The sequence below is a fragment of the Zalophus californianus genome, chromosome 4, assembly GCF_009762305.2.
Source record: "Zalophus californianus isolate mZalCal1 chromosome 4, mZalCal1.pri.v2, whole genome shotgun sequence".
NCBI lineage: Eukaryota > Metazoa > Chordata > Mammalia > Carnivora > Otariidae > Zalophus > Zalophus californianus.
In genome coordinates, this window is record NC_045598.1 from 112,070,859 (window position 1) to 112,097,332 (window position 26,474).

General features: G+C 35.1%; 1 protein-coding gene across 1 annotated transcript in view; it reads left to right on the forward strand.

The window, feature by feature from the left end:
• SNTG1 (syntrophin gamma 1) overlaps positions 1 to 26,474 on the forward strand; it is a 942,975-nt gene that overhangs the window by 573,341 nt on the left and 343,160 nt on the right. Inside the window, exon 3 of the mRNA XM_027616083.2 lies at positions 19,263 to 19,316. Within this exon, the coding sequence (XP_027471884.1) occupies positions 19,290 to 19,316 (27 nt within the window). The 5' untranslated portion in view covers positions 19,263 to 19,289. The remainder of the gene's footprint in view (positions 1 to 19,262; positions 19,317 to 26,474) is intronic.

Consider the following 26,474-nt stretch of genomic DNA (forward strand, 5'->3'; position numbering starts at 1 on the left):
CCAATGGAAGGTTTTGTAACTTTGTACATAATTTCAAGTATTTTATCCATATTCTGGATTTGGAGTAGGAGATAATTTTTAAATGATTTTTTATTGAAATATATTTGACATAACATTTTATAAGTTTAAGGTGTAAACATATCGATTGATATATTTATACATTGCAATATGATGACCATTGTAAAATTAGTTAGCACTTCTACCACATTGCATAATTACTTCTACCACATTGCAAATTTTTTGTTGTTGTGAAAATAAAGATCTAATCTCTCAGATAGTGATTATAATACAGTATACTTCTCTATATTTACTCTACTGTGCAATAGATCTCCAGGACTTATTTTTCTACTTAATGCAAGTTTGTACCCTTAAACAACATCTCTCTTATTTTCCCCATCCACCAACCACTAGTTTTTATGTGTTTGGCTTTTTAAGATTCCATTAAATTTAAGAACACAGAGGAGGAGACACTTTGTACAAAATAGGGCATTCTTCAGCTTTTTGGAAGACTCTTAGAAGCATGCATCTCTTTCAACATATTATTTGCTGTATTTTTAATTCACTAGGCCTTGCAGTGCTTGTCTGGCAATGTACTGATGAATTTCCAGAATTTCTTCTCTTCCTCTAAGTGAAGTATCAGATGTCAAAAAAGAATGTTTTTTAAGAGTACTATCAAAATTACATAATTTAAACTAAATATTCACTTAAAAGTATAAAAAAATCTAGCTAAATTGATTGGCTGAAAAGTTTAGCATAAAAATCAAAATCACTTAAGGAATTGATGTAACTGACTAAATATGCATGTAAGAGTTGCAAAATCAATGTGGAAATTTTAAGTCCACATAAATTATCAAAACATCAATAGGAGATTGGAGTTATTTCACTTTTTAGAAAAATCGATTTTGGAAAGTTCCCTCAGAGATTTCAAAAATTCTTGACAACTTTGCAAACAAGGAGAGTAAGCATAACTGGTCAAAACTATACAATATTTTGGGGAAAATAATTTTTAAATGTTAAAAAAATCATAAAATTTCCTCAATAGCCTCTGGGCCTATAACAATGATCTTGAAAAGAACATTCTTTCTAAAGAGATAGAGGTAAATGTTAAAAGTGACAGGAGCCACACTAGGAAAAGGAAGTTCTCACATTAGGTGTGGCCTGGTCTGAGCCTGGTCTTTGTTGTGTTCAGTGATGCCTGTGTTACCCTATCACAGGCCTGCCTCCTTAAACACTGTATCCCACAGTCTAAATGTGGTTATCTTGTGAAGTGAAGAATGAAATGTGAATGAACTTGATGTATTCAACTTCCATGTTCTGCCCTGGCACAAATTTGGACAAAAAAACAAAAGGTAATTTTTCTCAGACCTCATATGGTGAAGATAACAGGGAAATAAGATGGAAAGAGTGGGTTTCACACATTTTGAATTCATCTCTTGATTATTAAGCTTGGACCTTATAGGAGAGAAAAACAAACTGCTATCATGTTTAAGCCAAATCATGGTGGCATTTTTTTTTTTAAGTAACCAAACAGTATCGTAAGAAGGGGTAGTCTAAGATGGTGACATAGGAAGATCCTGAACATGCCTCCTCTCATGGACACAATGAATCTACACTTACATATAGAGCAATTCTGACTGAAGAACTGAGGGGTGACTGAACAGCTTCTGCACAACAAATGACAGAAAGACCATATAGAGAAGGGTGGGAGAGATAGAGAATCAGTGATGACAGGAACATCACTGCCAATGGAGCAACCTACAGTAGGGAGGGCTATCACTGAGTAGCCCACACATTCACTCACCTTCTTTGGGGTACAATGAAAACAGTGGTTTAAAGGGCAACTGAACTTTAAGTAAAGGAAATCCATTTACTAACCTTAAAACATCCACCAAACAGGGAACTGCTAGAACTCTCTCCAGAGTTGGAGGCACCAGTGAGTACCATTTTTTATGTCCTCCCTCTCCCCTTTGATAATGCAGGCAGAATCAAGGTCCAGGCACTCTAGCTAGCCTGATAGGGCCACCCCAGTGTTCCCCAGGCACCTGGCCTATTCCAACTCCAAGTTCCCCTTCCACCATCAAGGAGGCCCTTGCATGGCATACCAGGTACCTTCTCTACTCCACCCACCCCAGCTTTAGCCATCCCACCAAGAAAGCTCTGGCACACTGCTCCAGAACCTATACCACCCTGCTCTCAACCCAGCTGTCCTACTGAGGTACTGGTACAGCCTGCCTCAGGAACCCCCTGACTCCCTGCTCTAGCTTTAGCCATCCTACTAGGGCATCTTAACATGACATACCCCTGACCGCCTCCTCCTCCGAGTCTGCACCCAATCCATCTACCCCACCAAGCTGGCCCCAGTGTAACACACCCCAGTATCCATTATAGCCCATGCTTACTCCAAATCTAGCCATCCCACAAGAGTGGCCTTGGCATGGCAAACCCAGAGACCTTCTAGCCTGCACCCACTCCAACTCCAGCAAGCCTGCCAAAGTCACTAGGCACACACAGTCTACACAGGGGACACTCCTATACAAGGTCACTCTTCAATACTGGGAGAGGTAGCTGTTCTGCCTAATTCATAAGAACAAATAAGGGGGTAAAACAAAATGTGGCAACAGAGGAATATGTTCCAAATGAATTAATAAGATAAAATTCCAGAAAAATGGGCGCCTGGGTGGCTCAGATGGTTAAGCGTCTGCCTTCAGCTCAGGTCATGATCCCAGAGTCCTGGGATTGGGTCCCGCATCAGGCTCCCTGCTCCTTGGGAGCCTGCTTCTCCCTCTGCCTCTCTCTCTCTCTCTCTCTCTCTCATGAATAAATAAATAAAATCTTTAAAAAATATTCCAGAAAAAAACCTAACTAATCAAATGGAAATAAGTAATTTACCTGAAAAGGATGTGAAAAATAATGGTCATAAAGATGGTCACTAAACTCAGGAGAAGAAGGAAAGAACAGTGAGAACTTCAACAAAGAGTTTAAAAATATAAGAAAGAACAAATCAAGGATGAAGAATACAAATCAGCATGAAAAATTCACTGGAAGGAATCAACATCAAATTAGAGCATACAGAAGAATGGACCAGCCATTTGGAAGACAAAATAATGGAAATCACCCAAACAGAACAGCAAAAGGTAAAAAGAATTTTTAAAAATAAAGATAGCTTGTGGGACCTCAGGAACAACTTCAAGCATACTAACATCTATATCATAGAAGTCACAGAAGAAGAAAAGAGAGGAAAAGGGGCAGAAAAATTTTTTGGAGAAATAGTAGCTGAAAACTTCTCTAATCTGGGGAAGGAAACAAAAATCTAGGTCTAGAAATCACAGAGTCCCAAACAAAATAAACCCAAAAAGATTCATATCAAGATGTATTATAATTAAAATATCAGTGTGATAAAGAGGCAATCTTAAAGACAGTAAGAGAAAAAAAATTCATATTCAAGGAAAACCCTGTAAAAATATCAGGTAATTTTTCAGCAGAAATTTTGCAGGCCTGAAGAGAGTGGCACGATATAGTCAAAGTGCTGAAAGGGGAAAACTTACAAGCAAGAATACTCTACCTGGCAAGGTTATCATTCAGAATTGATTCAGAAAGAGATAAAGAGTCTCCCAGACAAGTAAAAACTGAAGGAGTTAGTCACTACTGAACAGACCTTACAAGAAATGTTAGAGGTTTTTCTTTAAGCAGAAAAGAAAAGGCCATAACCAGAAATATAAAAATATGTGAAAGAAAAAAAATCTCAATGGTAAAGGCAAATATATAGTAAAGGCAGTCGATCAGACACTTAAAACTAGTATGAATGTTAAGAGACAGAAGACAGTAAAATCAACTATCACTATAGTAAGTAGTTAAGGGATACACAAAATAAAAAAGATGTAAAATGTGATGTCAAAAACAAAATGTAGGGGGTGGAGTAAAAATGTAGTGCTTTTTGAATGCATTCAAACTTAAGCAACTATCAACTTAAAATGGACTGCTATATATATGTCAATATATATATTAACCTCATGGTAACCACAAAACAAAAATCTACAATAAATAAACAAAAATAGAAAGAAAGGAACCCAAACATAACAATAAAAAACCCATCAAGCCACAATGGAAGAGACAACAGAACAAAAAGGGAATAGAGAACTATAAAAACAGAAAACAACAAAATGGCAATAAGTACATATGTGTTAATAATTACTTTAAATATAAATAGACTAAATGCTCCAGTCAAAAGACACAGGGTGGCTAAATGGATTAAAAAAAAACCAATAATCACTAATAGAGATATCATTAAAAATTCATTATTTGTCTTTGATTTGGACTTAGTTCAGTTCAGTTCAAAGAAATGAAATGGGCAAACATTTTGAAAGTTAAAAAATAGGACATCTTGTGTAAATATCCACTGATTATGCCTTTGTATTGGGTTCACTCTTCCATGAGAATCTAAGAGAATTTACAACAAACAATAACACCCTGGAAATATCCTTTAATATTGGTAGCACAAGTTAAAAATAATAACAATAAAATTGCCTTTGGGCCCTCTCCAAGCATAAGCATGAGAATGAAAGTGACAGGGCAATATTTAGGAATATAGACAAGTGTAAAGAACCTGATGTTAGGCCACAAAACAAGTCTCAATCAATTGAAAAGATTGAAATAACATAAAGCATCTTTTTTAATCAATATGGTATGAAACCAGAAATCAACATAAGAGGAAAATTGGAAAACATAAACATACATAGAGACTAAACTTCATGCTCCTATGCAACTAGTTTGTCAATGAAGAAATAAAAGAGGAAATTAAAAAATACTTTGATATAAGTGATAAAGGAAAAACAAACTTCCAACTTCAATGGGATGCAGCAAAAGCAGTTTTAAGAGGAAAGTTCATGGTGATACAGACCTATCTTAAGAAACAAGGAAAATCCCAAATAAACAATACAACTTTACACCCAAAGGAACTAAAAAAAAGAAAAACCAAAGCCCGACATTAAAAGGAAGGAAGTAATAAAGATCACAGTGGAAATAAAATAGAGACTGCAAAATAATAGAAAAGATAAATGAAATTAAAAGCTGTTTCTTGGAAAAGATAAAATTAATAAACCTCTAGCCAGATTCATAAAGAAAAAAATAGTGAAGGCCTAAATAAATAAAACTGAAATAAAAGAGAAGTTATAACTGACAACCATAGAAATACAAAAGATCATAAGAGACTACTATATACAAACAATTATATGGCAACAAATTGGAAAACCTAGAAGAAAGGTTTAAATCTCCACAAATAAACAACCTTCTAAGACTGAATCACATGCAAAAAATAGAAAATCTGAATAGATAAATTACAAGTAAAAAAAATTGAATCAGTAATTTAAAACTCCCCCAAAACAAAAATTCAGGATCAGACAACTTCACAGGTGAATTCCACCAAACATTTAAGGAAGAGTTGTTATCTATTCTTCTCAAATTATTCCAAAAAAAACTGAAGAGGAAAGAATGCTTCCAAACTCATTTCATGAGGTAAAATTACCTTGGTACCAAAACCAACTGTAACACAAAAAAGAAAGTTACAGGACAATATTCCTGATGAACATAGATACAAAAATTCTCAACAAAATATTATCAAACCAAATTCAACAATACATTAAAAAGATCATATACCACAATCAAATGGTATTTATTCCAGGAACGCAAGGATGGTTCAACCATCCACAAAGCAATTAGTGTGATATACCTCATTAACAAAGTGAAAGATATAAATCATGTGATCATCTCAATAGATGCAGAAAAAGCATTTGACTAAATTAAACATCAATTTATGATAAAAACTCTCAACCAAGTGGGTATAAAAGGAACATAACTCTACATAATAATGGCAAGCCCATGGTTAACTTCATACTCAGTAGTGAAAAGCTAAAAGCATTTCCTTTGCGATCAGGAACAATACAAAGATGCCACTTCTCATCACCTTTATTTAACACAGTATTGGAAGTCCTAGCTATAGCAATTACTCAAAATATTATTGTATGTAATAAAGACATACAAACTGGAAAGGAAGAAGTCAATCTCATTATTTGCACAGGTCATGATACTATATATAGAAGATCCTAAAGACTCCATCAAAAAAGGTCATACAGAAATCTATTGTATCTTTGTACACTAACAATAAGTTGTTAGAAAGAGAAATTAAGAAAACAACCCCACTTACAATTGCATCAAAAAGAACAAAATAAGAATAAAAAAATAGGAATAAATTTAACCAAGGAAGTGGAAGACCTATACTCTGAAAACTGTAAGACACTAGATGAGAGAAATTGAAGATGACAAAAGCAAAGACATCATGCTCATGGTTTGGAAGAGTTAATATTAGCGAAATGTCCATATTACCTAAGCAATCTACATATACAGTGCAATACCCATCAAAATGCCAATGGTACTTTTCAAAGAACTAAAACAAAGAATCCTAAAACTTGGATGGAACCACAAATCCTAAAATTTGATAGGATCACAAATGACCCCAAATAGCTAAAACCATACTGAAAAAGAAAAACAAACCCGGAGGTATCATGCTCCCTGATTTCAAACTATACTACAAAGCTATAGTAATCAAGGCAGTATGAAACTGGCTTGAGAACACATAGAAAAATAGAACACAGTAAGAGAGCTAAGAAAGAAACCTACATTTATATGGTCAGTTTATGATAAAGGAGGCAAGAATATACATGAAGAAAATATATGGTGAAATAAATGCATAGAGAAACGCATGAAGAAATAAATGGTGCTAGGATAACTGAATAGCTCCATGCAGAATGAAATTGGACCACTATCTTATACCATGTACAAAATAAATTCAAAATGGATTCAAGATTTGAATGTAGACTATGAAACCATAAACCTCCTGAAAGAAAGCATAGGCAGTAAGCTCTTTGAGATCAGTCTTACCTATATTTTTCTTACCAGTATCTCTTCAGTCAAGGGCAAAAAAAAGCTAAAATAAACGAGATTACATCAAATAAAAAAGTCTTTTGTACAGTGAAGGAAACCAACAAAACAAATGGCAACTTTCTGAATAGGAGAAGATATTTGCAAATCATACATCTGATAAGGGGTTAATATTCATAATATATAAAGATCTTACACAACTTAATATCAAAAAAGAAAAGAACCCAATTAAAAAATGGACAGAGGACTTGAGTAGCTATTTTTCTGCAGAAGACATACAGATGGGCAATAGGCACATGAAAAGACACTCAATATCAATAATCACCAGGGAACTGCAAAACAAAACCAGAATGAGATATCTCTCACACTTATGAGATTGACTATTATCAGAAAGATAAAAAAAAATAACAAGTGTGGTCAAGGATGTGGAGAAAAGGGAACCCTCCTACTTTGTTGGTGGGAATGTAAGTTAGTGCAGCCACTATGGAAAACAGTATACAGATTACTCCAAAAATTAAAAATAAACTACCACACAAATCTACAATAAATTCCAATCCTGGGTATTTATCCAAAGAAATCAAAAGCACCACTCCAAAAAGATATATGCACCCCTATGTCCATTGCAGCATTATTTATAATAGCTAAGATATGGAAGCAAGCACCTTAAGTGTACATTGATAGATAAACAGATAAAAAAGATGTGATATATACATATGATATACATATATATGTGATACACATGTATATGTATGTATGTATATATGTATGTAGTAGAATACTACTCAGTCATAATAAAAGAATGAAATCTTGCCATTTAAAACAACATAGATACATTTACAGCATATTATGCTAAGTGAAATAAATCAGACAGAAAGACAAATATATGATTTCACTTATATGTGGAGTTTAAAAGAAAAAACAAAACAGAAACAGAAACAGACTCATAAATACAGGAAACTGTTGGATACCATAGGAGGTATAGTTGGTGTGAAAAATAGGTGAAGGGGATTAAAAGGTACAAACTTTCAACTATTAAATAATGTAGAACATAGTAAAGAGTCAATATTACTGTAATAACTTTGTAGGGTGACAGATGGTAACTAGACTTATTTTGAGGATCATTTCATATGTATAAAAATATCAAATCACTATGATGTATACTTGAAAGTAATAGGATATTTTATGTAAATTATACTTCAACTAAAAAAAAATGGAAGATACATAAATAGTTGCCTCAAGGCACATGATCCTAAATGAACTACACGTTCACTAAAAAGGAAACCTGAGAGACTGACTGCAACTGTCATTTTCAATCCTATTGTTTTAACCAATTTTGAGGGGGACCAATTAATCAATTTGCAAACAGTCGGGCACCAGCTGAAGATGTGGAAGCATCTGGAGAGGGTATATACTGGGTTTGAGTTTGAGATACACAAAAAAATGGAAGATAAATTTTGTATATATCATAATTTTGCCTAGGGCAAATTCTATAAATAGATAACATTTTCCTTTCAGTAAACAGAACTGTCATAGTAAGCAGAGTATTATGAAGACTTTTTCTTTATACTCACTATTTAAAGCATTCTGGAAATTATCTAAATAATTTAAGTCCAAAATATTTTTGTACCAATGCTTTCTATTCTATCGTATATAACTACCAACTCAGTTCTCCATTTCAACATTTTTCTGGGTGTGTGCGGTTGTAGAGGTACATTCTTTTTATTTTATCGGCCTCATGCCAAATGAAGCATTTTGAAATTTTATATGCAGCATGCATGAATTTGGCTGTATTTGTCTAATTTTGATTTCCCTGTTTTGGTTACAAAGATGAGTTTAAATCAACAGGAATTGGTGCTATTATCAGCATAGTTGAAGACAATAATTGGTGTGAATTTCTGGGTACTAGAACCATGAGAGGCAAGACCTGTGGACAGAAGCCAAGTCTGTTGAACCATGCCATTTAAGTAGTACACTCTGTAAAGTGCTCAAGAAATATTCATCTCCACCTTCTCTTTTCTTGGGCAGGGACCATGCTTTCTTCACTTGTTGTTGGGTCACTTATGTAATACTTGTAGAAACTGGTTTCCTTAGGCTAGGACTTTTCCATGCAGTGTGGCTTATCACTGAGCTGGTCATGGGGATTCTAAATGGATCACAAATATGGTAGGTCACATTTAAATATTGTGATTCTGTAATTTTATCATTATTCATCCAAGCTATTTATGCATTGCTATTCTCATCATATTTTAAGTGATGAGATTTTCTACTAATCATATTTTAAGAAACTAACTTTCATAAAAGCTTTTTTTCCTAGTGCTACTATACTAGATACTAATAAATCAATAAACTATTTTTTCCTTATCCCTGGATACGGAGATAAGAGCATTTGGAAACTGCATTATATCTTAATACAAATCAACTTATTTAAAACAATTATACAAAGAAAGCCTTCAAAATTTCATATGTGAATAGGAAAAAATAGTATGGAGATGATAAATGTGTCTCTAGGGGAAAAAAAGGGATTTTTGTTTTCTGAGAAAAGATTAAGTTGGAAATTTTCAATTAAGATACTGTTATTTTGTTAATGGACCACTGCAAAATGAAATGCTTTTCTCATAGTTTCTTTTTGTGGTATAACTTAGAAAATCTGGTATATAATATATTTTGAAACTCATGATATTGAAATTGCTTTACTTAGTTGTGCTTAATGGACTTTCAGAAATACTTTGAGACATGCTCTTTTAGTCAGTTATTGTCACAATAATTCTGCATAATAAAATCATAAATCTCACTGGCATTCACTATTTTATCAGTCAAGATCCTCCAGACAACAGAACTAGCTTGACACCTATACATCTGGATACATACACTGAGATTAATTTCAAGGATTGGCTCACACTACTGTGGGAGCTGGCAAGTCTGAAATCTAAAGGATGGGCTAGAAGCCTGGAAATGATGTAGGAATTGGTCCTGCAGTCTTGAAGCAGATGTTCTTTACCAGAGAAATGTCTGAGTTTGCCTTCAAGGCCTTTCAGTTGTTTGCATGAGTCTCACCCACATTATCTAGAATAATCTGATTTACTTAAAGTCAACTGATTGTAGATATTAGCCATATCTACAAAATACCCCCACAGCAACTCCAATTTTAGTGTTTGATTGCATAACTGGTACCAGTTTGAATAACTGGTCTGGCCAAGTTGGCACACAAAAACTAACCATCACAATCCACTGCTTGTCACCTTGGCACACAAACACATCTCCTTAATCTACTTAACCTCCAAATAGAAGCCATAAAGTCATACTTCAAACAAGAAAATGCAACTATCTTTCATAAAACCTAAAATACATTAATCATTTCCTTTGAAGGAAATGAAGAATCCTTAAGTGATATTCACTCTTCTCCTTGGTATACTGTAACATAAATCCTGTGATATAAAAGTTTATATTATTAATAAATTATATGTTAGATGAGAAGGGGATAAGAGAGGGAAGAAAACAAAAACATTTGTATACACGTACACATACATATATAAACACAAACATATTTATACACATATATACACATATTTAAATATATACATTGATGTGTAATGTATAATATATATTATATAATACACTATATATGATATACAGACACAAACATATTCATAACAAAATGAAGAAATACACAATTACAGTCTTCATTTCTGTAACTGAACAACATGGTTGTAGCTGTTATTTCCACTATCCATTGCATATTCCTTTGCCTCAGCAAGTACCTCAGCTGCTCATAGTTCATTATCTCATAGGGTGATCCAAATTTTCATTCCCAAAGGGTCTGGCCCATTAGTAGTTATGTTTTAATTGTTGTTGTTTTTGGTTTTGTTCTTTTTTTGTTTTTTTTTTCTAGTTTTCCATTGACTTCAGTCATATGGCATAGTAATACTAAGAGAAGCCCTAAGGTATCTCCTGTATTTCACACGTATTTCTCATTACTTCATTGTGGAGTAGCAGTCCAATTTCCCTTGGAGGTCAGGATCAATCACCCCAGCTGGTAAAGTAACTCCTTCTTTGCTGTTGATTCAATCACGAGGAGCCTAAAGTGGCTAAGCAGCAGTCTTAGTTTCCAGTTCAATGGAGTCATTGTGTCTCCTGCTGGAAGTATTTCTCTCTTTGGAACAAAGACCTCTAGACCAGCAGAGCCTAAGTTCACAGGAATAAGAAGTAACTATTTTGCTATTGGACCACTTGGGGTAATAGTGAGTAGTGCCACTTCAATTTCCTCTTTTTGATTCTTAGACCCATCAATCCTTGCAATAGGAGAAAGAGCACTATATATATATGATGCCAATTCAGAGCATATGCATCCTTCTGGAGAACTTTCCCCCAGTCCTGCAAGATATTGCTAACTGACAGTGTAATTGAGTCTTCTTAAGGCCATTACACTCTTCTGTCAAGCCACCTGTTCCGGGATGGCGAGGCACATGGTAAGACCAGTAAATTCCATGACCTTGGGCCTATCCCCCACTTCATTCACTGTTAAGTGAGTTTCTTGATCAAAACCAATGCTGTATGGAATACTATGACAATGGTTAAGGCATTCTGTAAGTTCATGGATGGTAATTTTGGTAAAAAGATTGCATATAGGAAAGGTAAGTCTATACAAAATGTTTACTTGAGGAAGAACAAAACAGTTCCCATTCTAATATTGAAGTAGTCCAGTGTAATCAAACTGTCACCAGGCAGCTGGCTAATCATCACAGGAAATGGTGCTACATTAGATTTAACATTGATCTCTGTTGTTGGAAGATTAGATATTGAGCAGTGACTGTAGCCAGGTTGAACTTGGTGAGTGGAAGTCCATGTTGCTAACCCATGAATATACTCTATCCCTGCCACAAATGTCACTTTGTTCATCTGTCCATTAGACATTGACAGGAGTAGATGGGGGGCAAATGCTGGTATCCACAGAACACACCATCCTATTCACTTGATTATTAAAATCTTCCTCTGCTTAACTCACCCTTTAGTGAGCATTAACATGGGATACAACTATTTTTATGTTTTTTTGTCCATATTTTCCACATGTCTTCCCCAGACTTTCTTGCCACTAATTTTTCCAGTCATGTTTTTTTCTAACTCCCTGACCATCCATCCAAATTATTGGCCATTGTCCCTGAATCCATATACACTCATAACTCTGTCCATTTCTCCTTCTGAGCAAAATGAACAAACAGGTGCACTGCCTGACATTCTGACAACTAACATTTCTCTTTACCACTATGCTTCAGGAGTGTTCTGGAAAGGGGTTTTAGAGCTACAACTGTCCACTTTAGGTGATGCTTACACAATGTGCAGAATTGTCTTTAACCAGGCCTGACTCTGGTTTCTCAGTCATCTGATTGTAAAAAACTCCACATGAAGCCATAGACACAGGCTGGGAGAGAGAAGACATGTGGGACCAGAAGTGGGGACCATTGGCATTTGAACTACTTCTCCATGCAACTCATTTGTGCTTTACTTGTGCATATATATATATATATATATATATATACATAAATATATATATATACATAAATATATATACACATATATATAAAAAATTTTGCTCTGTCCCCACATATATATATATGATTGTTCTCAGTCCCTATATATATATGTATATATGAATGCATATATCATTCATATGTATATGTATATATGATTGATTGTGCTCATATATAAAAGTATATATGGCTTGGTGGATTAGAAAACACATAATTCAAGATAAGCATCTCAGGTCACTAGATGCTTACTTGGTAACTTGGTGGCCCATGGTCACGCATTCAGTCTCTGCTAAGGCCCTGGGGCAGACTAAGAGCTATTTCTGAAAAGGATTCAAGCAGTGCAGAGGATGGCAGGGCTTTGCTCCAGAAACCTTATGATCTGGAGTGAAATTCACCTATAGGAACCTGTGAAAGGCTACAAACAGCATCCTTATGTGCCACTGGCTCTTCAGGCACTCTTGGACCTGCTGGATCATATGGCTCAAGTGGCAGATCAGTTTTACACAGCAGTCTGGACATGTTGCTGAGCCTTCTCTTTTTCTGGGCCCCACTTAAAATTAGTAGCTTTTCAGGTGATTCAATAAATTGGCAGTAGTAGTTTCCCCAGATGATGACTATTGCCTGCAAAGTCCAAAGAGGCCCATTCGGCATTGTGCCTCTTTTTCGGTTGTATGAGGGGCCATATATAACAACTTATCCTTCATCTTAGAAGGGATATCTCAACATATCCCATACCACTGGACATGTTGGAGATAGATCATCCACAAATTTTTGTTGGATTTATGTCCTACTGTCTGAAAAATATATTTTACCAATAAGTCTACAGTCGGTGCTACTCTTTGCTCATTAGGTCCAATCAGCATAATGTTATCAAAGCAAAGGTCCAGTGTGATGTCTTGTGGAAAGGAAAGATGATCAAGATCCGTGTGGTCTAAATTGTGACTTATGGCTGGAGGTTGAGATATTCTGAGGTAGGACAGTGAAAGCATATTGTTGGTTTTGTCAGCTGACTCTTTCTGGTGAGCCAATGGACAAGGATTGAGGAGAAATGCATTTGTCAGATCAATAGCTGCATAGCAGGTACCAAAGGATGTGTTAATTTGCTCAAGAAATGAAACCATATCTGGTACAGCAGCTGCAATTGGAGTCATCACCTAAACTTATGATAATCCACTGTCATTCTCAAGACCATCTGTTTTTCTGCACTAGTCAAATAGGTGAGTTGAATGGGAATGTAATGGGAATCATTACACCTGTGTATTCTTGAAGTTTTTGATGGTGGCACTAATATCTGTAATCCCTGCAGAAATGCAGTACTGTTTTACTGTTTGTCCTGGTACAGACTATTCTAGGGGCTTCCACTGGGCCTTTTCTCTCAAAATAGCCCTCACTCCACAGAATAAGAACAATGTGGAGATTCTACCAGTTGCTGAGTATGTCTACTTCAATTACATATCTTGGAGCTCTGATAATAACCACAGGATGGATTTGAGAGTCCCCTGAACTCACTGTGAGATGGGTCTGAGTTAAAATTCCACTTTTCATCTGACCTTTGGAAGCCCCAACACTAACTGAGGGACCAGTGTGATGTTTTGAATCTCTTGGAATTAGTGTCATCTCAGTTAAGAACTTGTATCCAGTAGTCCCTGAAAAGTCTGATTATTTCCTTTTCCTCAATGGACAGTTTCCTTGGTGGAAGGCCATATGTCCTTTTCCTTTTAGGAAAGCTGGAAAGAGATTAACCAGGGTCCTTTTCCAAGGGAACCCATCCTTTACCCATTCGTGGGGTTCTGGACTTATAAACTGGTTCATGTTTGGGAACTGATTGAAGGCCCATGACTGTTTTGGTGATTCAGGATAGACTGTTCACTGGACCTACAGTTCTTCTGCTTTTTAGATCAAGTTAAGAAATAAATAGGCTTCCTATCTATTTCAGTTTCAGGAACACATAATCAACTTGCCAATGTCATGGGTTTCTGAGAGTCAGACTATTCTGATTACTGCTTTGAAGACTCTGATGTCCATTATGGTAACCATACCCACTTCATCTTTGATAACAGTGGTGATTTGGTGATTAAGTGCTGCCACTCAACCCCTGCCACCCCAGGATCCAGTTACTCACCTGGGTAGATCCCTCCTAACCCCACAAGGTAACACATTAAACCCAGAATCTCTGCTTCATGGGGCAATGTCAGTAAATTTGACCTAATTCAACTTTATGTTCTTTCCACAATTATCCCATATTCTTTTTTTTAAATTAATCCCACATCCTTAATATCTATTGCCATACATATTCCTCAGAATTCTGTCTGTATAAATTGGGGAAAAGATGCAATTCTTTTCACTGTAGCATACCTCCTCATGGGTCACACTTTGATTAGGAGTATCCAGTGCTGATATTTTATATATTTCTACAGCTATATTAGTCTTTTCTTTCATGCTAGAAATAGAGTCACTGGTGCCTTTAATCAGATTAGAGAACAAATTCTGGAAACCCCAGAACCAATTCAGAAAACTCCTTCTTAAAGTTATATTCCTCTAAAACCATTCTTGGTTCCAAAATCTGTATCAGTTAGGATTTTCCAAAGAAACAACTGTATGTATGCATACAAATGTACATATACATAAACATAAATATTTATATGCATATGGAAACACACACATATATGTATGGAGAAAGAGGGAGACAGAGACAGAGAGGGAGACCTTAAGGCATTGTCTGTCATGATTGTGATAGCAAGGCTCTCTTACTGAGTGGATGAGGCTAATGCACATTATTGAGAATAATCCCCAATACTTAAAGGGAGTCAACTGTAGATATTATCCACATTTACAAAGTTTTTTCAAAGCAGAACATAGATCAGATTTTAACTGAATAACTGGGGACTATACCATAGTCAATTTGACACATAAAGTTAACCATTACAAATACTAAGCCTTTATTTTTTTCCAGAGTCTGCAGATTGGCTGTAAGTAAGTCTATTTAGGCAGGGATGTGAGGGTGGCTCTGCTTCACCCTATGTTCTGTGGGCCATTTAAGAAAGTTTTGCTTTATGTATGTCATTCTGGGCCCTGGCCAAGTATATGGCAGCTTCTTGAGATTCAAGAAGTGCAAGAGAGCAGTGGGAACATGAGAGGCCATTAAAGAAGTCAACACATGGTCAATGTATGGAGAAGCCACTCCCTCCATGATAAATTTATGGCATGGAAGTGGGTGCCAAGAGAGAGAATCTGGGTCAATCATTCAATTTTCCACAAGTGTTTACACATTTTATTTTATGGTTAATTACAGCCTTGATGTCTTTCATTGCATCTATAGAGAACCAAAAGTTATCAATATCACCTTCATTCAAATGATAGTGTTCACCTAAAAGATATTTCTTTGCTGTGGTGTTTTATTTTTTGAAACTATTTTTGTTACTAACTCAGATATATTATTACTGACATATTTGTTGTTTACTAAAGGCTTCCCCTCAAATATGAATAATTTTATTTCTGACATCATATGCTGTCAGAAAAATATAAACAAATATATATTTATATTATATAAATATATACAAATATATATTTTTTATATATTTATATTTATATATAAATATAAATATAAATGGAAATAAGCTAAAAGGATAAGATAGAATTATATATTTGCTTTCATTGGGAAGAACACGTGGAAGTTTAGTGTTATTTTGCCTGGATAAATATTACAGTTGTGCATCCCTACAACATGCGTTATCATATGCGTGCATACTTCCTTGTTCTATCAGCTGACAGGGTCTAAGTAAGTGGTTGAATAAATAAATAATAAATGGGGGAAGAACAGGCACATCTTCTATCCAGAGTAATTTAAATAATTTATGTAGACACTTCACCTGCAAGGAAGCAAAGCATAACTTCCCATTCCTTAAGTATGAGCTGCTCATAGTGACTTTTTTTTTAATTTGATTTCATTTGGATTTTTTTTTTAGATTTTATTTATTTATTCATGAGAGACAGAGAGAGAGAGAGAGGCAGAGGGAGAAGCAAGCTCCCAAGGAGCAGGGAGCCCGATGGGGGACTCGATCCCAAGACCCTGGGATCATGACCTGAGCCGAAGGCAGACGCTTAACCATCTGAGCCACCCAGGCGCCCAGTGACTTCTAACCAAAGAGTAAAGTATGGAGAGAGGGAAAATAAAAGAGTAACTTACCAGTGGGGAAACATGACAAACAGCATCCTAGTCATGTGGTCACAGTCAGCCTCCACAGTGATAAGTCATGTTGACAGTGTGGACCTCTGATACACTGTGGTGAAATGGTACCAGTCTCTGTGGTATCCTCCCCAAATCCCTTAGCTCTAGTATAATCATGAGAAAAACAGCAGAATAATTCCAATGTAATTATATTCTACAAATTACTGATTAGTACTCCTGAAAACTGCCAAAGTCATTTAAAAAAAAAAATGAAGGTCTGAGAAACAGTCACAGCCAAGAGGAGCCTGAGACATGGTGAATAAATATAATGTGGTGTCCTGGATGGAATCCTAGAGCAGAAAAACAACATGAGAAAAAAACCCAAGAAAATTGGAATCAAGTATGGATTTAATAATAATATAATAGTATTGATCCATCAATTTTAACAAATGTGTATACTAAGATAAGATGTTAATAATAGGGAAAAAAGGAATGTGGACTATATGGGAACTCTCTGTACTATTTTGACAATATTTATATAAATCTAAAGCTGTTATAATATAAAAGTTTATAAAAAGTCTCAAAATTTTTAAATAAAAGAACTGAACATCTTTTACTCCAATATTTAAATTTATAATCACTTAAAATAGTTTTATTATAGTATGCAATTTATTCTTACCCAGTAATTAACTTGTTTTAAATCTCATAATAATTTTTTCTGAATAAATATTGATATTACTACCTAAGATTTTGATGAAAGATAATGGAAGATTCAGGAAAAAAAAAGAAAATGTTAAAGATGGTAGAGATGCAGACATAATGCGTCATATTATTAATGATGTCTTAAAATGTATTCAGCATTTGAAACTAAACATGAGCTTATGTTTAGACAGATGGTTAAATACGCTGTCTATTTCTCTAGTTGCTTTTTAGTGGCAGGAAATTGATCTTAGAGATACCATGTTTTTATATAATCAATAAATATTGAAGTTCTACTTTTATAGTAAAGGAATAACTTTATGTCAAAGTTAGAAATAAACAGATATTATACTTTTTCCCAACACAGTCTTTAAAAGCAATTTTGAAAAATAATTGATAAAACAAACAACCAATTTCTCATGGATATCAAAAAATTAAGTAATTTAAATAGAGAGGGAGACAAACCATAAGAGACTCTTTAAGATAGAGAACAAATTGAGGGTTGATGGAGGGAAGCGGGTGGGGGATGGGCTGAATGGGTGTTGGGGATTAAGGAGGGCACTTGTGAGGAGCACAGGACATTGTATGTAAGTGATGAATCATTCAATTCTACTCCTGAAATCAATATTATACTATATGTTAACTAAATAGAATTTAAATAAAAATTTGAAAAAAAAGATTGCCATCAAAAATAATTTAAAAAGAAAGAAAAAAGATTAATTTATATCATCAAATACAATTTTTATCATCAAATTACCTTTTATTTATAAATGATTTGTTGCAACCTAGCTTTACTATAATCAGGCTGCTTATGCATCCCAATTAAGTAAAACCAGGTCCACAACCCACAAAACTTATTTAGGGAAAATAATATATTATGCAGCATGTTCAGTTAACTATTGAAAACGGTCAATCTCTTTTCTTTCAGGGGCAATAGTAATAATCCAGTGATAGCATAAGTGAATTTCCTGCTCTATTTCACCCACACTTACTTGATAAACACTTTATAAAGTGTTTATCAACCTAATATAACAGAAAATGACAAAGAAGGACAAAATAATTTACTGTTCCAAAGACTGAAATGAAGATTGATTTTGAGGAGTCCAGTCTTTTACTGTGGAATTCACCATACATTTTACTTTGAAGTCTCATTTACCTAAACCATATCATATTTTGGCTCTGCATTTTTTCCATAGTGTCAGGGTATCAATTTTCTATGACCATTCTTAATTTTATTAAGTTTCTCATATAACTAAAATAAAATTCTCTAAAAACATTAAAAAAACATATGCATTTTATATGTATTAAAATCTATGTTCACCATTTATTTATTATAATGAGCACAAAATGAATCCGTATCAGATATTTCATACATCGATTTATCTTAATATTATTCACTCTGATAAATAGCTTGTTTCCTTACATCATAGTGTTTGTGAATAAAATTTTAAGTTCCAGAGAGAATTATTCATGCATGTAGCTTTTTAATTAAAAAGAGAAAGATTAGTTAACCTTTTTTCAAGAGATAACCACATGAAAGGCAACTTTTAATTAATCCTTTGAAGTTTCTTTCCCAGTTGCAACCTCAGGTTTCAAAACGAACGCTGGGAATGAGCAAACACTTCAGAGAAGAGATCGATCCTATCCTAGATCGTGTCTGAATGCTCAGTGGAGTGGAGAGGTGCAGGGAAATGCACCCTCTTGGTCACACTGAACCATGGCAGTACGTTTACAATGCACAAGGGCGGAGGTTGAGACTTTTTCTCTTCCTTCTGCTCTTTTCATTGTACCCCGGGAATTCTTGTTCCTTACAGGTGGCCTTAAACAGTTTGCCTACAGGATCTGCTTCATAATTGCTTATGCTTTGCTTTATTGGCGTTCTCCACTCTTACACTCGATGCTATGCTTGATGGCTTACCATTTCTCTGTCTTTTCAGACGACATCCTTTGTGGTGCCATAGCACATGGATTTCAGGACTGCCTGTGAAGAGGTATGTTACATGGCTTTCTACTTTTTGAATAAGGAAAACAGGTTATAAACGGGACATACTTAGCCCTTATTTATGTAAGTGGAACACTGCTTTTGGCAGAGGGATGGGTGACAGGTCCATTTTATTTCCAGGGTATGATCTGTTTCTGCAAGACTAAAAAGCCAAAGAGTGCCTGGGAAAGCCTCGGATTTTCACTCTTCCTTAAGAGGACTGGAGCATATTTGATTTGATTACACTGCCCTTCTCCATAAACTATGCACTCACTGCATGATTTCAGGTAGTAGAAATGTTGGAAGTAATTCTTTTCACATAAAGGGTTATAAATTAGAAGACATCTGAAGTCCTTTTCAGCACTAAAATCCTATGATTTTATGATTCCAATATTATTTATTTTAATATTATTTATCAATTTGGATTCTCTGTAGAGCTGTCTTCACACTTTGGTTTGAATTAAAGTGATATGTTGCTCTTTTAAGGATATTAAAGACCATTCAAGTAGTGCATGGAGCTAGGCCCCAGGGGATATAGCCATTCTATTTTAGGAAATAACACTATTTTACTAAACATTCAAAGCATTCTTTCATTCTTCAGGCAAAATGCAAACATTCATAGGTTAAAATATTCCATTTTTGTTTAAAAGGTTTAAAATATTTTTATTATATATATAGATACCCCAAGAAAAACAACTATAATTAGATTACCTATGATACGGTTAAAAACAAACCAACAAAAAACTTGTTATTAACATTTGTGAGGATTGTTCTTTTAATGATATGTCAAGTGTTCTTGCAAAAATATCTTTTATTTTTTTATTTTTATTCTTTTAAAGATTTTTATTTATTTATTTGAGAGAGAGAGAATGATAGAGAGAGAGCATGAGAGGGAGGAGAGTCAGAAGGAGAAGCAGACTCCCTGCTGAGCAGGGAGCCTGATGTGAGACTTAATCCTGGGACTCCAGGATTATAACTTAAACCGAAGGCAGTTGCTTAACCAACTGAGCCATCCAGGCACCCAGCAAAAATATCTACTTTTAAAAAAGCATTTGTCACAGTTGTTTCAAAGTTTAGAACATAAGCAAGATCTTGCTGAAAATTAATAAGTTGCTTATATATATTTTTAAAGATTTATTCATTTGAGAGAGAGAGAGCTCACGTGCACGCACATGCACCTGAGAGTGGAGGGGAGGGGCAGAGGGAGAAAATCTCAAGCCAACTCCTGGCTGAGCTTGAAGCCTGATGTGGGGCTGATCTCACCACCCATGAGATCAAGACCTGAGCCGAAATCAAGAGCCATTTGCTTTCACTGACTGAGCCACCCAGGCGCCCCACTTTTATATTTTAATACTTAGGCTAAACTTTTTATTTTCTAAAGGATTTTCTCTACACTAACACTCTTCAAATTACATTATAGTTATTTATTTACAACCTCTCTTACATGCTGCACTAAATACTATAATGTCTGAGTGTATAATTTATTCATGCTTTTAACTCAGTATCTATCAGTTCATACTTTTTAAAAATGATTTAATGTTTTAGAAACAAATGTAGAAACATAAATTTTAATTCTGTGACATTTCTAGTGTTAAATACGTAGTATCACACTCTTAATTTTGGATGTGGTAAGTCTGTTTCTATCTCAGTGCTTGTTATCTTATGTTTTGGGTAGTAAAGCACTCATTGAATGGATATTTGCATGAATGAGATACAAATGAAAAACTTAGGAGATTCATGAGATCCTTAAAGACAAGGTAGTGGCCAAATACTGTTTTAACACATGGCTTACCTTGGACTTCAGAGGTTGACCTAAGACTGATTTTTCAGACCTTTTTTTTTTAAACAAAATTGTTTGATTCATTGATTTGGAATATATATCAAGTATTATTTAAGGTTCAGAGATTTATTTTACAATGGTAATACCATTGAGATCATCTTACCATTGCTTCTCTAGATAGAGATTCTTGTTCTTTTGCAATGAGTCCTTTGATAATTTCTACCATTTTAGACTGTCCCCAGGGAAGGGTAAAGCTGTCTCAGAACTGCCCAGCAGCCATGTGCCTTCCACATGCTGGCTGGGTTGGCAGGAGTGCAGAATTATGAGATACTCTGAAGATGATCAAATCCCCCCATAAATGGATCAAAGTCAATGAGTTTGTCTGAAATTTACAGTCTTAGAACATGTAAGTGGACAGAAACCACAAAGATAATTCAGCTTAGCTCTCTCACTTTGCAGGTGAGGAAATTGAGAGGTTTTATGAAATGCTAAGTGCTATTTAATTAATTAGTTAAAAGCAAAACCATAATGTGTAGCTTAGAACTCCTGAGTCTAAGTCTGAGCATCTTTCTAAATTATGTTGCTGGAAATTATAACATAGTCAAAGATATGTTGAATAAAACTTGATTTCTCTTGACTGCTAATAAGCTGTTAAAATGCAAATCTGGGGGTGCCTGGGTGGCTCAGATGGTTAAGCGTCTGCCTTCGGCTCAGGTCATGATCCCAGGGTCCTGGGATCGAGTCCCGCATCGGGCTCCCTGCTGGGCGGGGAGCCTGCTTCTCCCTCTGCCTCTGCCTCTGCCTCTCTCTCTGACTCTCATGAATAAATAAATAAAATATTTAAAAAATATATTAAAAAAAGTGACAATTTGTGTTTAAAAAAATGCAAATCTGATATCTATATCCATTAGACAGATCTAGCTAGATTATAACCATGCATATACCGGGAAGTTTTTTCTTTGAGAAGAAATGGAAATGTGTCCAGTTCTATGTAAAATATCTTAATTTTCTAATACAGATCCTTTGTAAAAGAAAGGTTTATTAATTAAGAAGTTTCTCCTCTTAAAAAGAAAATGTTGCAATACTTTTAAGGAATTGGGATTTGGAATTCTGATAAAATGCAAAAGTGAAGGTAGAGAATACAATTGGGACAACACAAAACCCACAATTTAGAAGAAAAAGTGCATGTTATGGGCAAGCATAATTACTGATTTTCTGCTTTTAAAAGTGTCATCAAAATAATAACGTGTCAGGGGCACCTGGGTGGCTCATCAGTTAAGTGTCTGCCTTCAGCTCATGTCATGATCCCAGAGTCCTGGGCTTGAGCCCCTCATCAGGCTCCCTGCTCATCAGGGAATCTGCTTCTCCTTCTCCCTGTGCCCCTTTTCTTCCTCCTCCTGCTTGTGCTCTCTCTCCCTCAAATAAATAAATAAAATCTTTAAAAAAATTAAAATTGCAATGTGTTCAAGAAACCACTATGCTATCTTTAGTGTAGGTATTCCTCAAATTTCATTTTCACAACTGTCTTCCTTAAAATCTGATCCACATCTTTGTGTTGACCATGAAAATACATATTTTTCTATAACATATATTTAATAATTTAAAATTCATTTACATATATAATTTAATTTAGTCCTTCATATAATAAAAATTTGTGATTATGATTCAATCAACACATATTGAAAGAAATCCTACTATCAATTAAACACTGTACTAGGTCCTACGTATTAATAGTCTTTAATGATAAAAATGGTGTTAACTCACTATTAAGATCTCCTTGTGAAAACAACGTATGTGATGAGGTTAAATATGTAATATTACTGAAGTCACTACATGTGATGCCTAAATACAGTTCTGGTTAATTGTTAGGTGAATATATTTATTCAGTAAAAACCCTGAGTTCAGAAAAGGAAGCATTATCTTGGATGGAGTGGTCTTGGTAAGCCTCAAGGCAAAGTGAGTCATGTACTAGCACTTGACAAATGACTAGAATTTAGCCAAGGAAAAGGCCATGACAAGGAAGGACAAAATGCAATTTGGAGGCATACTGCATCAAATGGCATTTAGGACAATATTGCTATAATATGGTAGGGTATAAGAAATTACACGTCATTTAAAACTATAAGTTTACAGAACAAATTAAATTATATTTGGCAATCAAAATATGAAAATATCAAGGATACCTGCAAAACTATGTACAGGACATGTCATGGTTTCTGCCCAGTTCCTTGTAGTTTGTAGTTTTTTATGTCTGATTTCAAGAATAAAGGAACATAGATTTTAAAAGTTTCATGAAAGCAGGGGCACCTGGGTGGCTCAGTTGGCTGAGCATCTGACTCTTGATTTTGGCTCAGGTCATGATGTCAGGCTCTGCGCTCAGTGCAGAGTCTGCTTGAGATTCTCTCTCTCTCTCCCCCTGCTCACATACTTGCTTTAAATAAATAAATAAATACATAAATAAATACAATCTTTAAAAAATTTTCATGAAAGCACATGTTCTTTCAAAGTCTAGAACCTAAATTAAAGATGCTTTAACTTTTTAAGATTTATTTATTTGAAAGAGAGAGAGATTGAGAGAACAAGTGGGAAGAGGGGCAGACAGAGAAGCAGACTCCCTGTGGACCAGAGAGATCAAGGCAGGACTCAAGTCCCAGGACCCTGGGATCATGACCTGAACCAAAAGTAGATGCTTAACTGACTGAGCCACCCAGGTGCCCAAAGAGGCTTTAACTTTTAAGTATAATGGAATCATAGCCAATTTTTTAAAGTTCTGAGGTAATAGGTTTAAGCTAAGCATAAATTCTTGTTAAGTTTAAATGTGAGGTTTGCTTGTTTAAAACAGAGTAAATCCATATAAATCCATAGACACTTCATTGATTTACAGAAACAAGTCAATGACTAGATTTTTAAAAAGTATTGCCTGTTAAATAATCAAGAGGCATGGCCTTTTAATATTCCTCTAAACAAACAATGTGGATTTTGTAAAATCCCCCTGCAATAGAGTATCATCCATCAGCCACAGGCAAACAACATTTGAATCTATATTATTTTTTATGACTCATCCCTTTAAAATTTCAAGTTTTATAATTTACATAATATTTTGTACATGTTTACATAAAGCACATACATTTCTTTACTTATGTGCAATGGGTACACAGTCCACAAAGTTTGAAGACAGATGATTGTTATGTTAAAAAAGAAACAGATAGGTGCAGGACTTAAGTTTATAGTAAAATGTGCAGTCAATAGTTATTTAGGAGATTTTTTTTTCAGCAGTTGTGCTGTACTAGTGGTCACTCTCACAGTCTTGGTTCCCATTCTTAACCCTGAAGCAACCTATGGGGGATGAGGCTGGTCAGATTAAGCCTCTCCCCATGTCAGACAGTGTCCTATGCATCCTCAGTAGTTTGTCTTTGATGGGAAAAATCATCAGATCAGAGTGGTCTCACTCACTTTACCCGCCCCCCCCCCCCCGCATTGGTTATTGCTTTTGATAAAGGAAGAACAGTTGGTTCGTGATGACGGCCTTCTCACAACTCTTTGCACTCCCGTAGGAGATTCTTGGTGACCAAAGTGTTAACTCCTGGTGAGAAACACTGATGGCCATGTCACTGTTTCTAGGAGGATTGGGTGAGGCATCCCTCAAATAATCTGTTCATGAGGGAAACCAGAGCAAGTGGTTAGGAGCACAGAATCTGGAGCCCAGCAGTCTGGGTTCAGATCCTGAGTTCCATTCATCTCTGCTCCTCTGTTCTATTCCTGCCTATGAAAACAGTTGCACTGGATTGTTAGGAGGATCAAAAGAAATAATATTTCTGGAAACACAGTAAACTTTATGCAAGTGATTATTAAACAACAAATGAATATAGGACTACATTTCACTAGTGATGATATCAGTCCAGCAATGCTGCTCTGAATCAGAAGAGTGCCCTGAAACGGATTTTACCCATTCTTTTAATCTACTGAACCAGCTCTGATTCTAATGCAGTTGTTTACCAGCCCTCAGCATCTTCTGCTCAAGGTTTATATTTCTGTTAACAAAAACTATGTTGTAACTTTCCCAATTCCTATCTATCTCCTGCTCTAAGAAAAATATTTATAAAACATAAATCACTGTTCACATTTTTCTAGGACATCTCTAATACCTTTAAACTCCTGGAACATCACATTAGGGCCTTGACCTTCCCCCTCTTCACCTGGCACCTCTCCTCCCTTGGCCTTTGCTGGATCATGCAGACTTAGGATTGGGATGCATTCTCATGCTTCTCTCTTCTTGCATCATGTCAGTTATCCATTCTCATACTTTCACATTTTACTCCTTTTTCCCTCTTGAATAAAATAACTTTTGTCTTCTCTAATTATTTCTTCAATTTATTTTTTAAGATAAGCCATACATTTTTTTTATCTATAAAACCTTCTTTAACACCTCCCTCTCTCAAGAATATTTAACTCTTCTCTCCATGTTACTCCCATGTCGGATATCACATGGCATCTTATGTATATATGTATATTTTTGTAAGTAAGAATACTCTGAGGTCAGACACTATTGTCTGATTCATGTCTGAATTATTTACAAATTATTTGAAAATTGATATATTATGGGATTTTAAATGTATTTTCATGTACACAGCTGAATTTTTATAAAAAGATATTATGTGACATCTATAACTCCTAAAGAATGAATTTAAGTTGAATTTGTTGGTAAGCTTCATTAGTACTATTTTCTGTTTTCTTCAAATAGCTATTTATGTCTGTGTGTGTGTGTGTGTGTGTGTGTGTGTGTGTGTGTGTGTATTCATTTTAACAAAAGCTACTTCATTCTTTGTTTCCTTTAATTCTGTCTTTTCAGGACCCAAATGTGAGCTCAAAGTCTGTATTCTGTTTTGCAGACAACTTTCTAATAATTAGGGGACGTTTTATACATTATTTGAGTGAATGGAGCTTTGACCACATTGGATGTGATGAGAGAAGTTTCATAGCTGTGTTTTTGTCCCTCAAACTTTCCCTGGATGATCTTTGATAGCTCTTTGATGTGTAACAATAATGTATTTATGGGCTCTCAGGGAAAACCCCTCTTTCATCCTCATGTTGAGACAGAGCATTATTTGTGATTGCCAGCTATTCTATTATACTTCTGGGAGAAAATTGGCCAGAATGTACTGTACATTAAAAAATCAGCAAATGTGCTCAATTATGTTCACTTGGCTTTGATATTATTTTATACCCTCCTCTTTGCCATGCCACCTCAGAGAGTCCTGATGTTGGCTCCCAGCCAAGATCACATTGTAAGCATGAAAGACTTTTCTCTGTGAAAAATGTAGAAAATTATGTTCTATATTAAGGAAAATATCATTTGCCTTTGCTGAAATATTTTTGTCCTCTAGACGT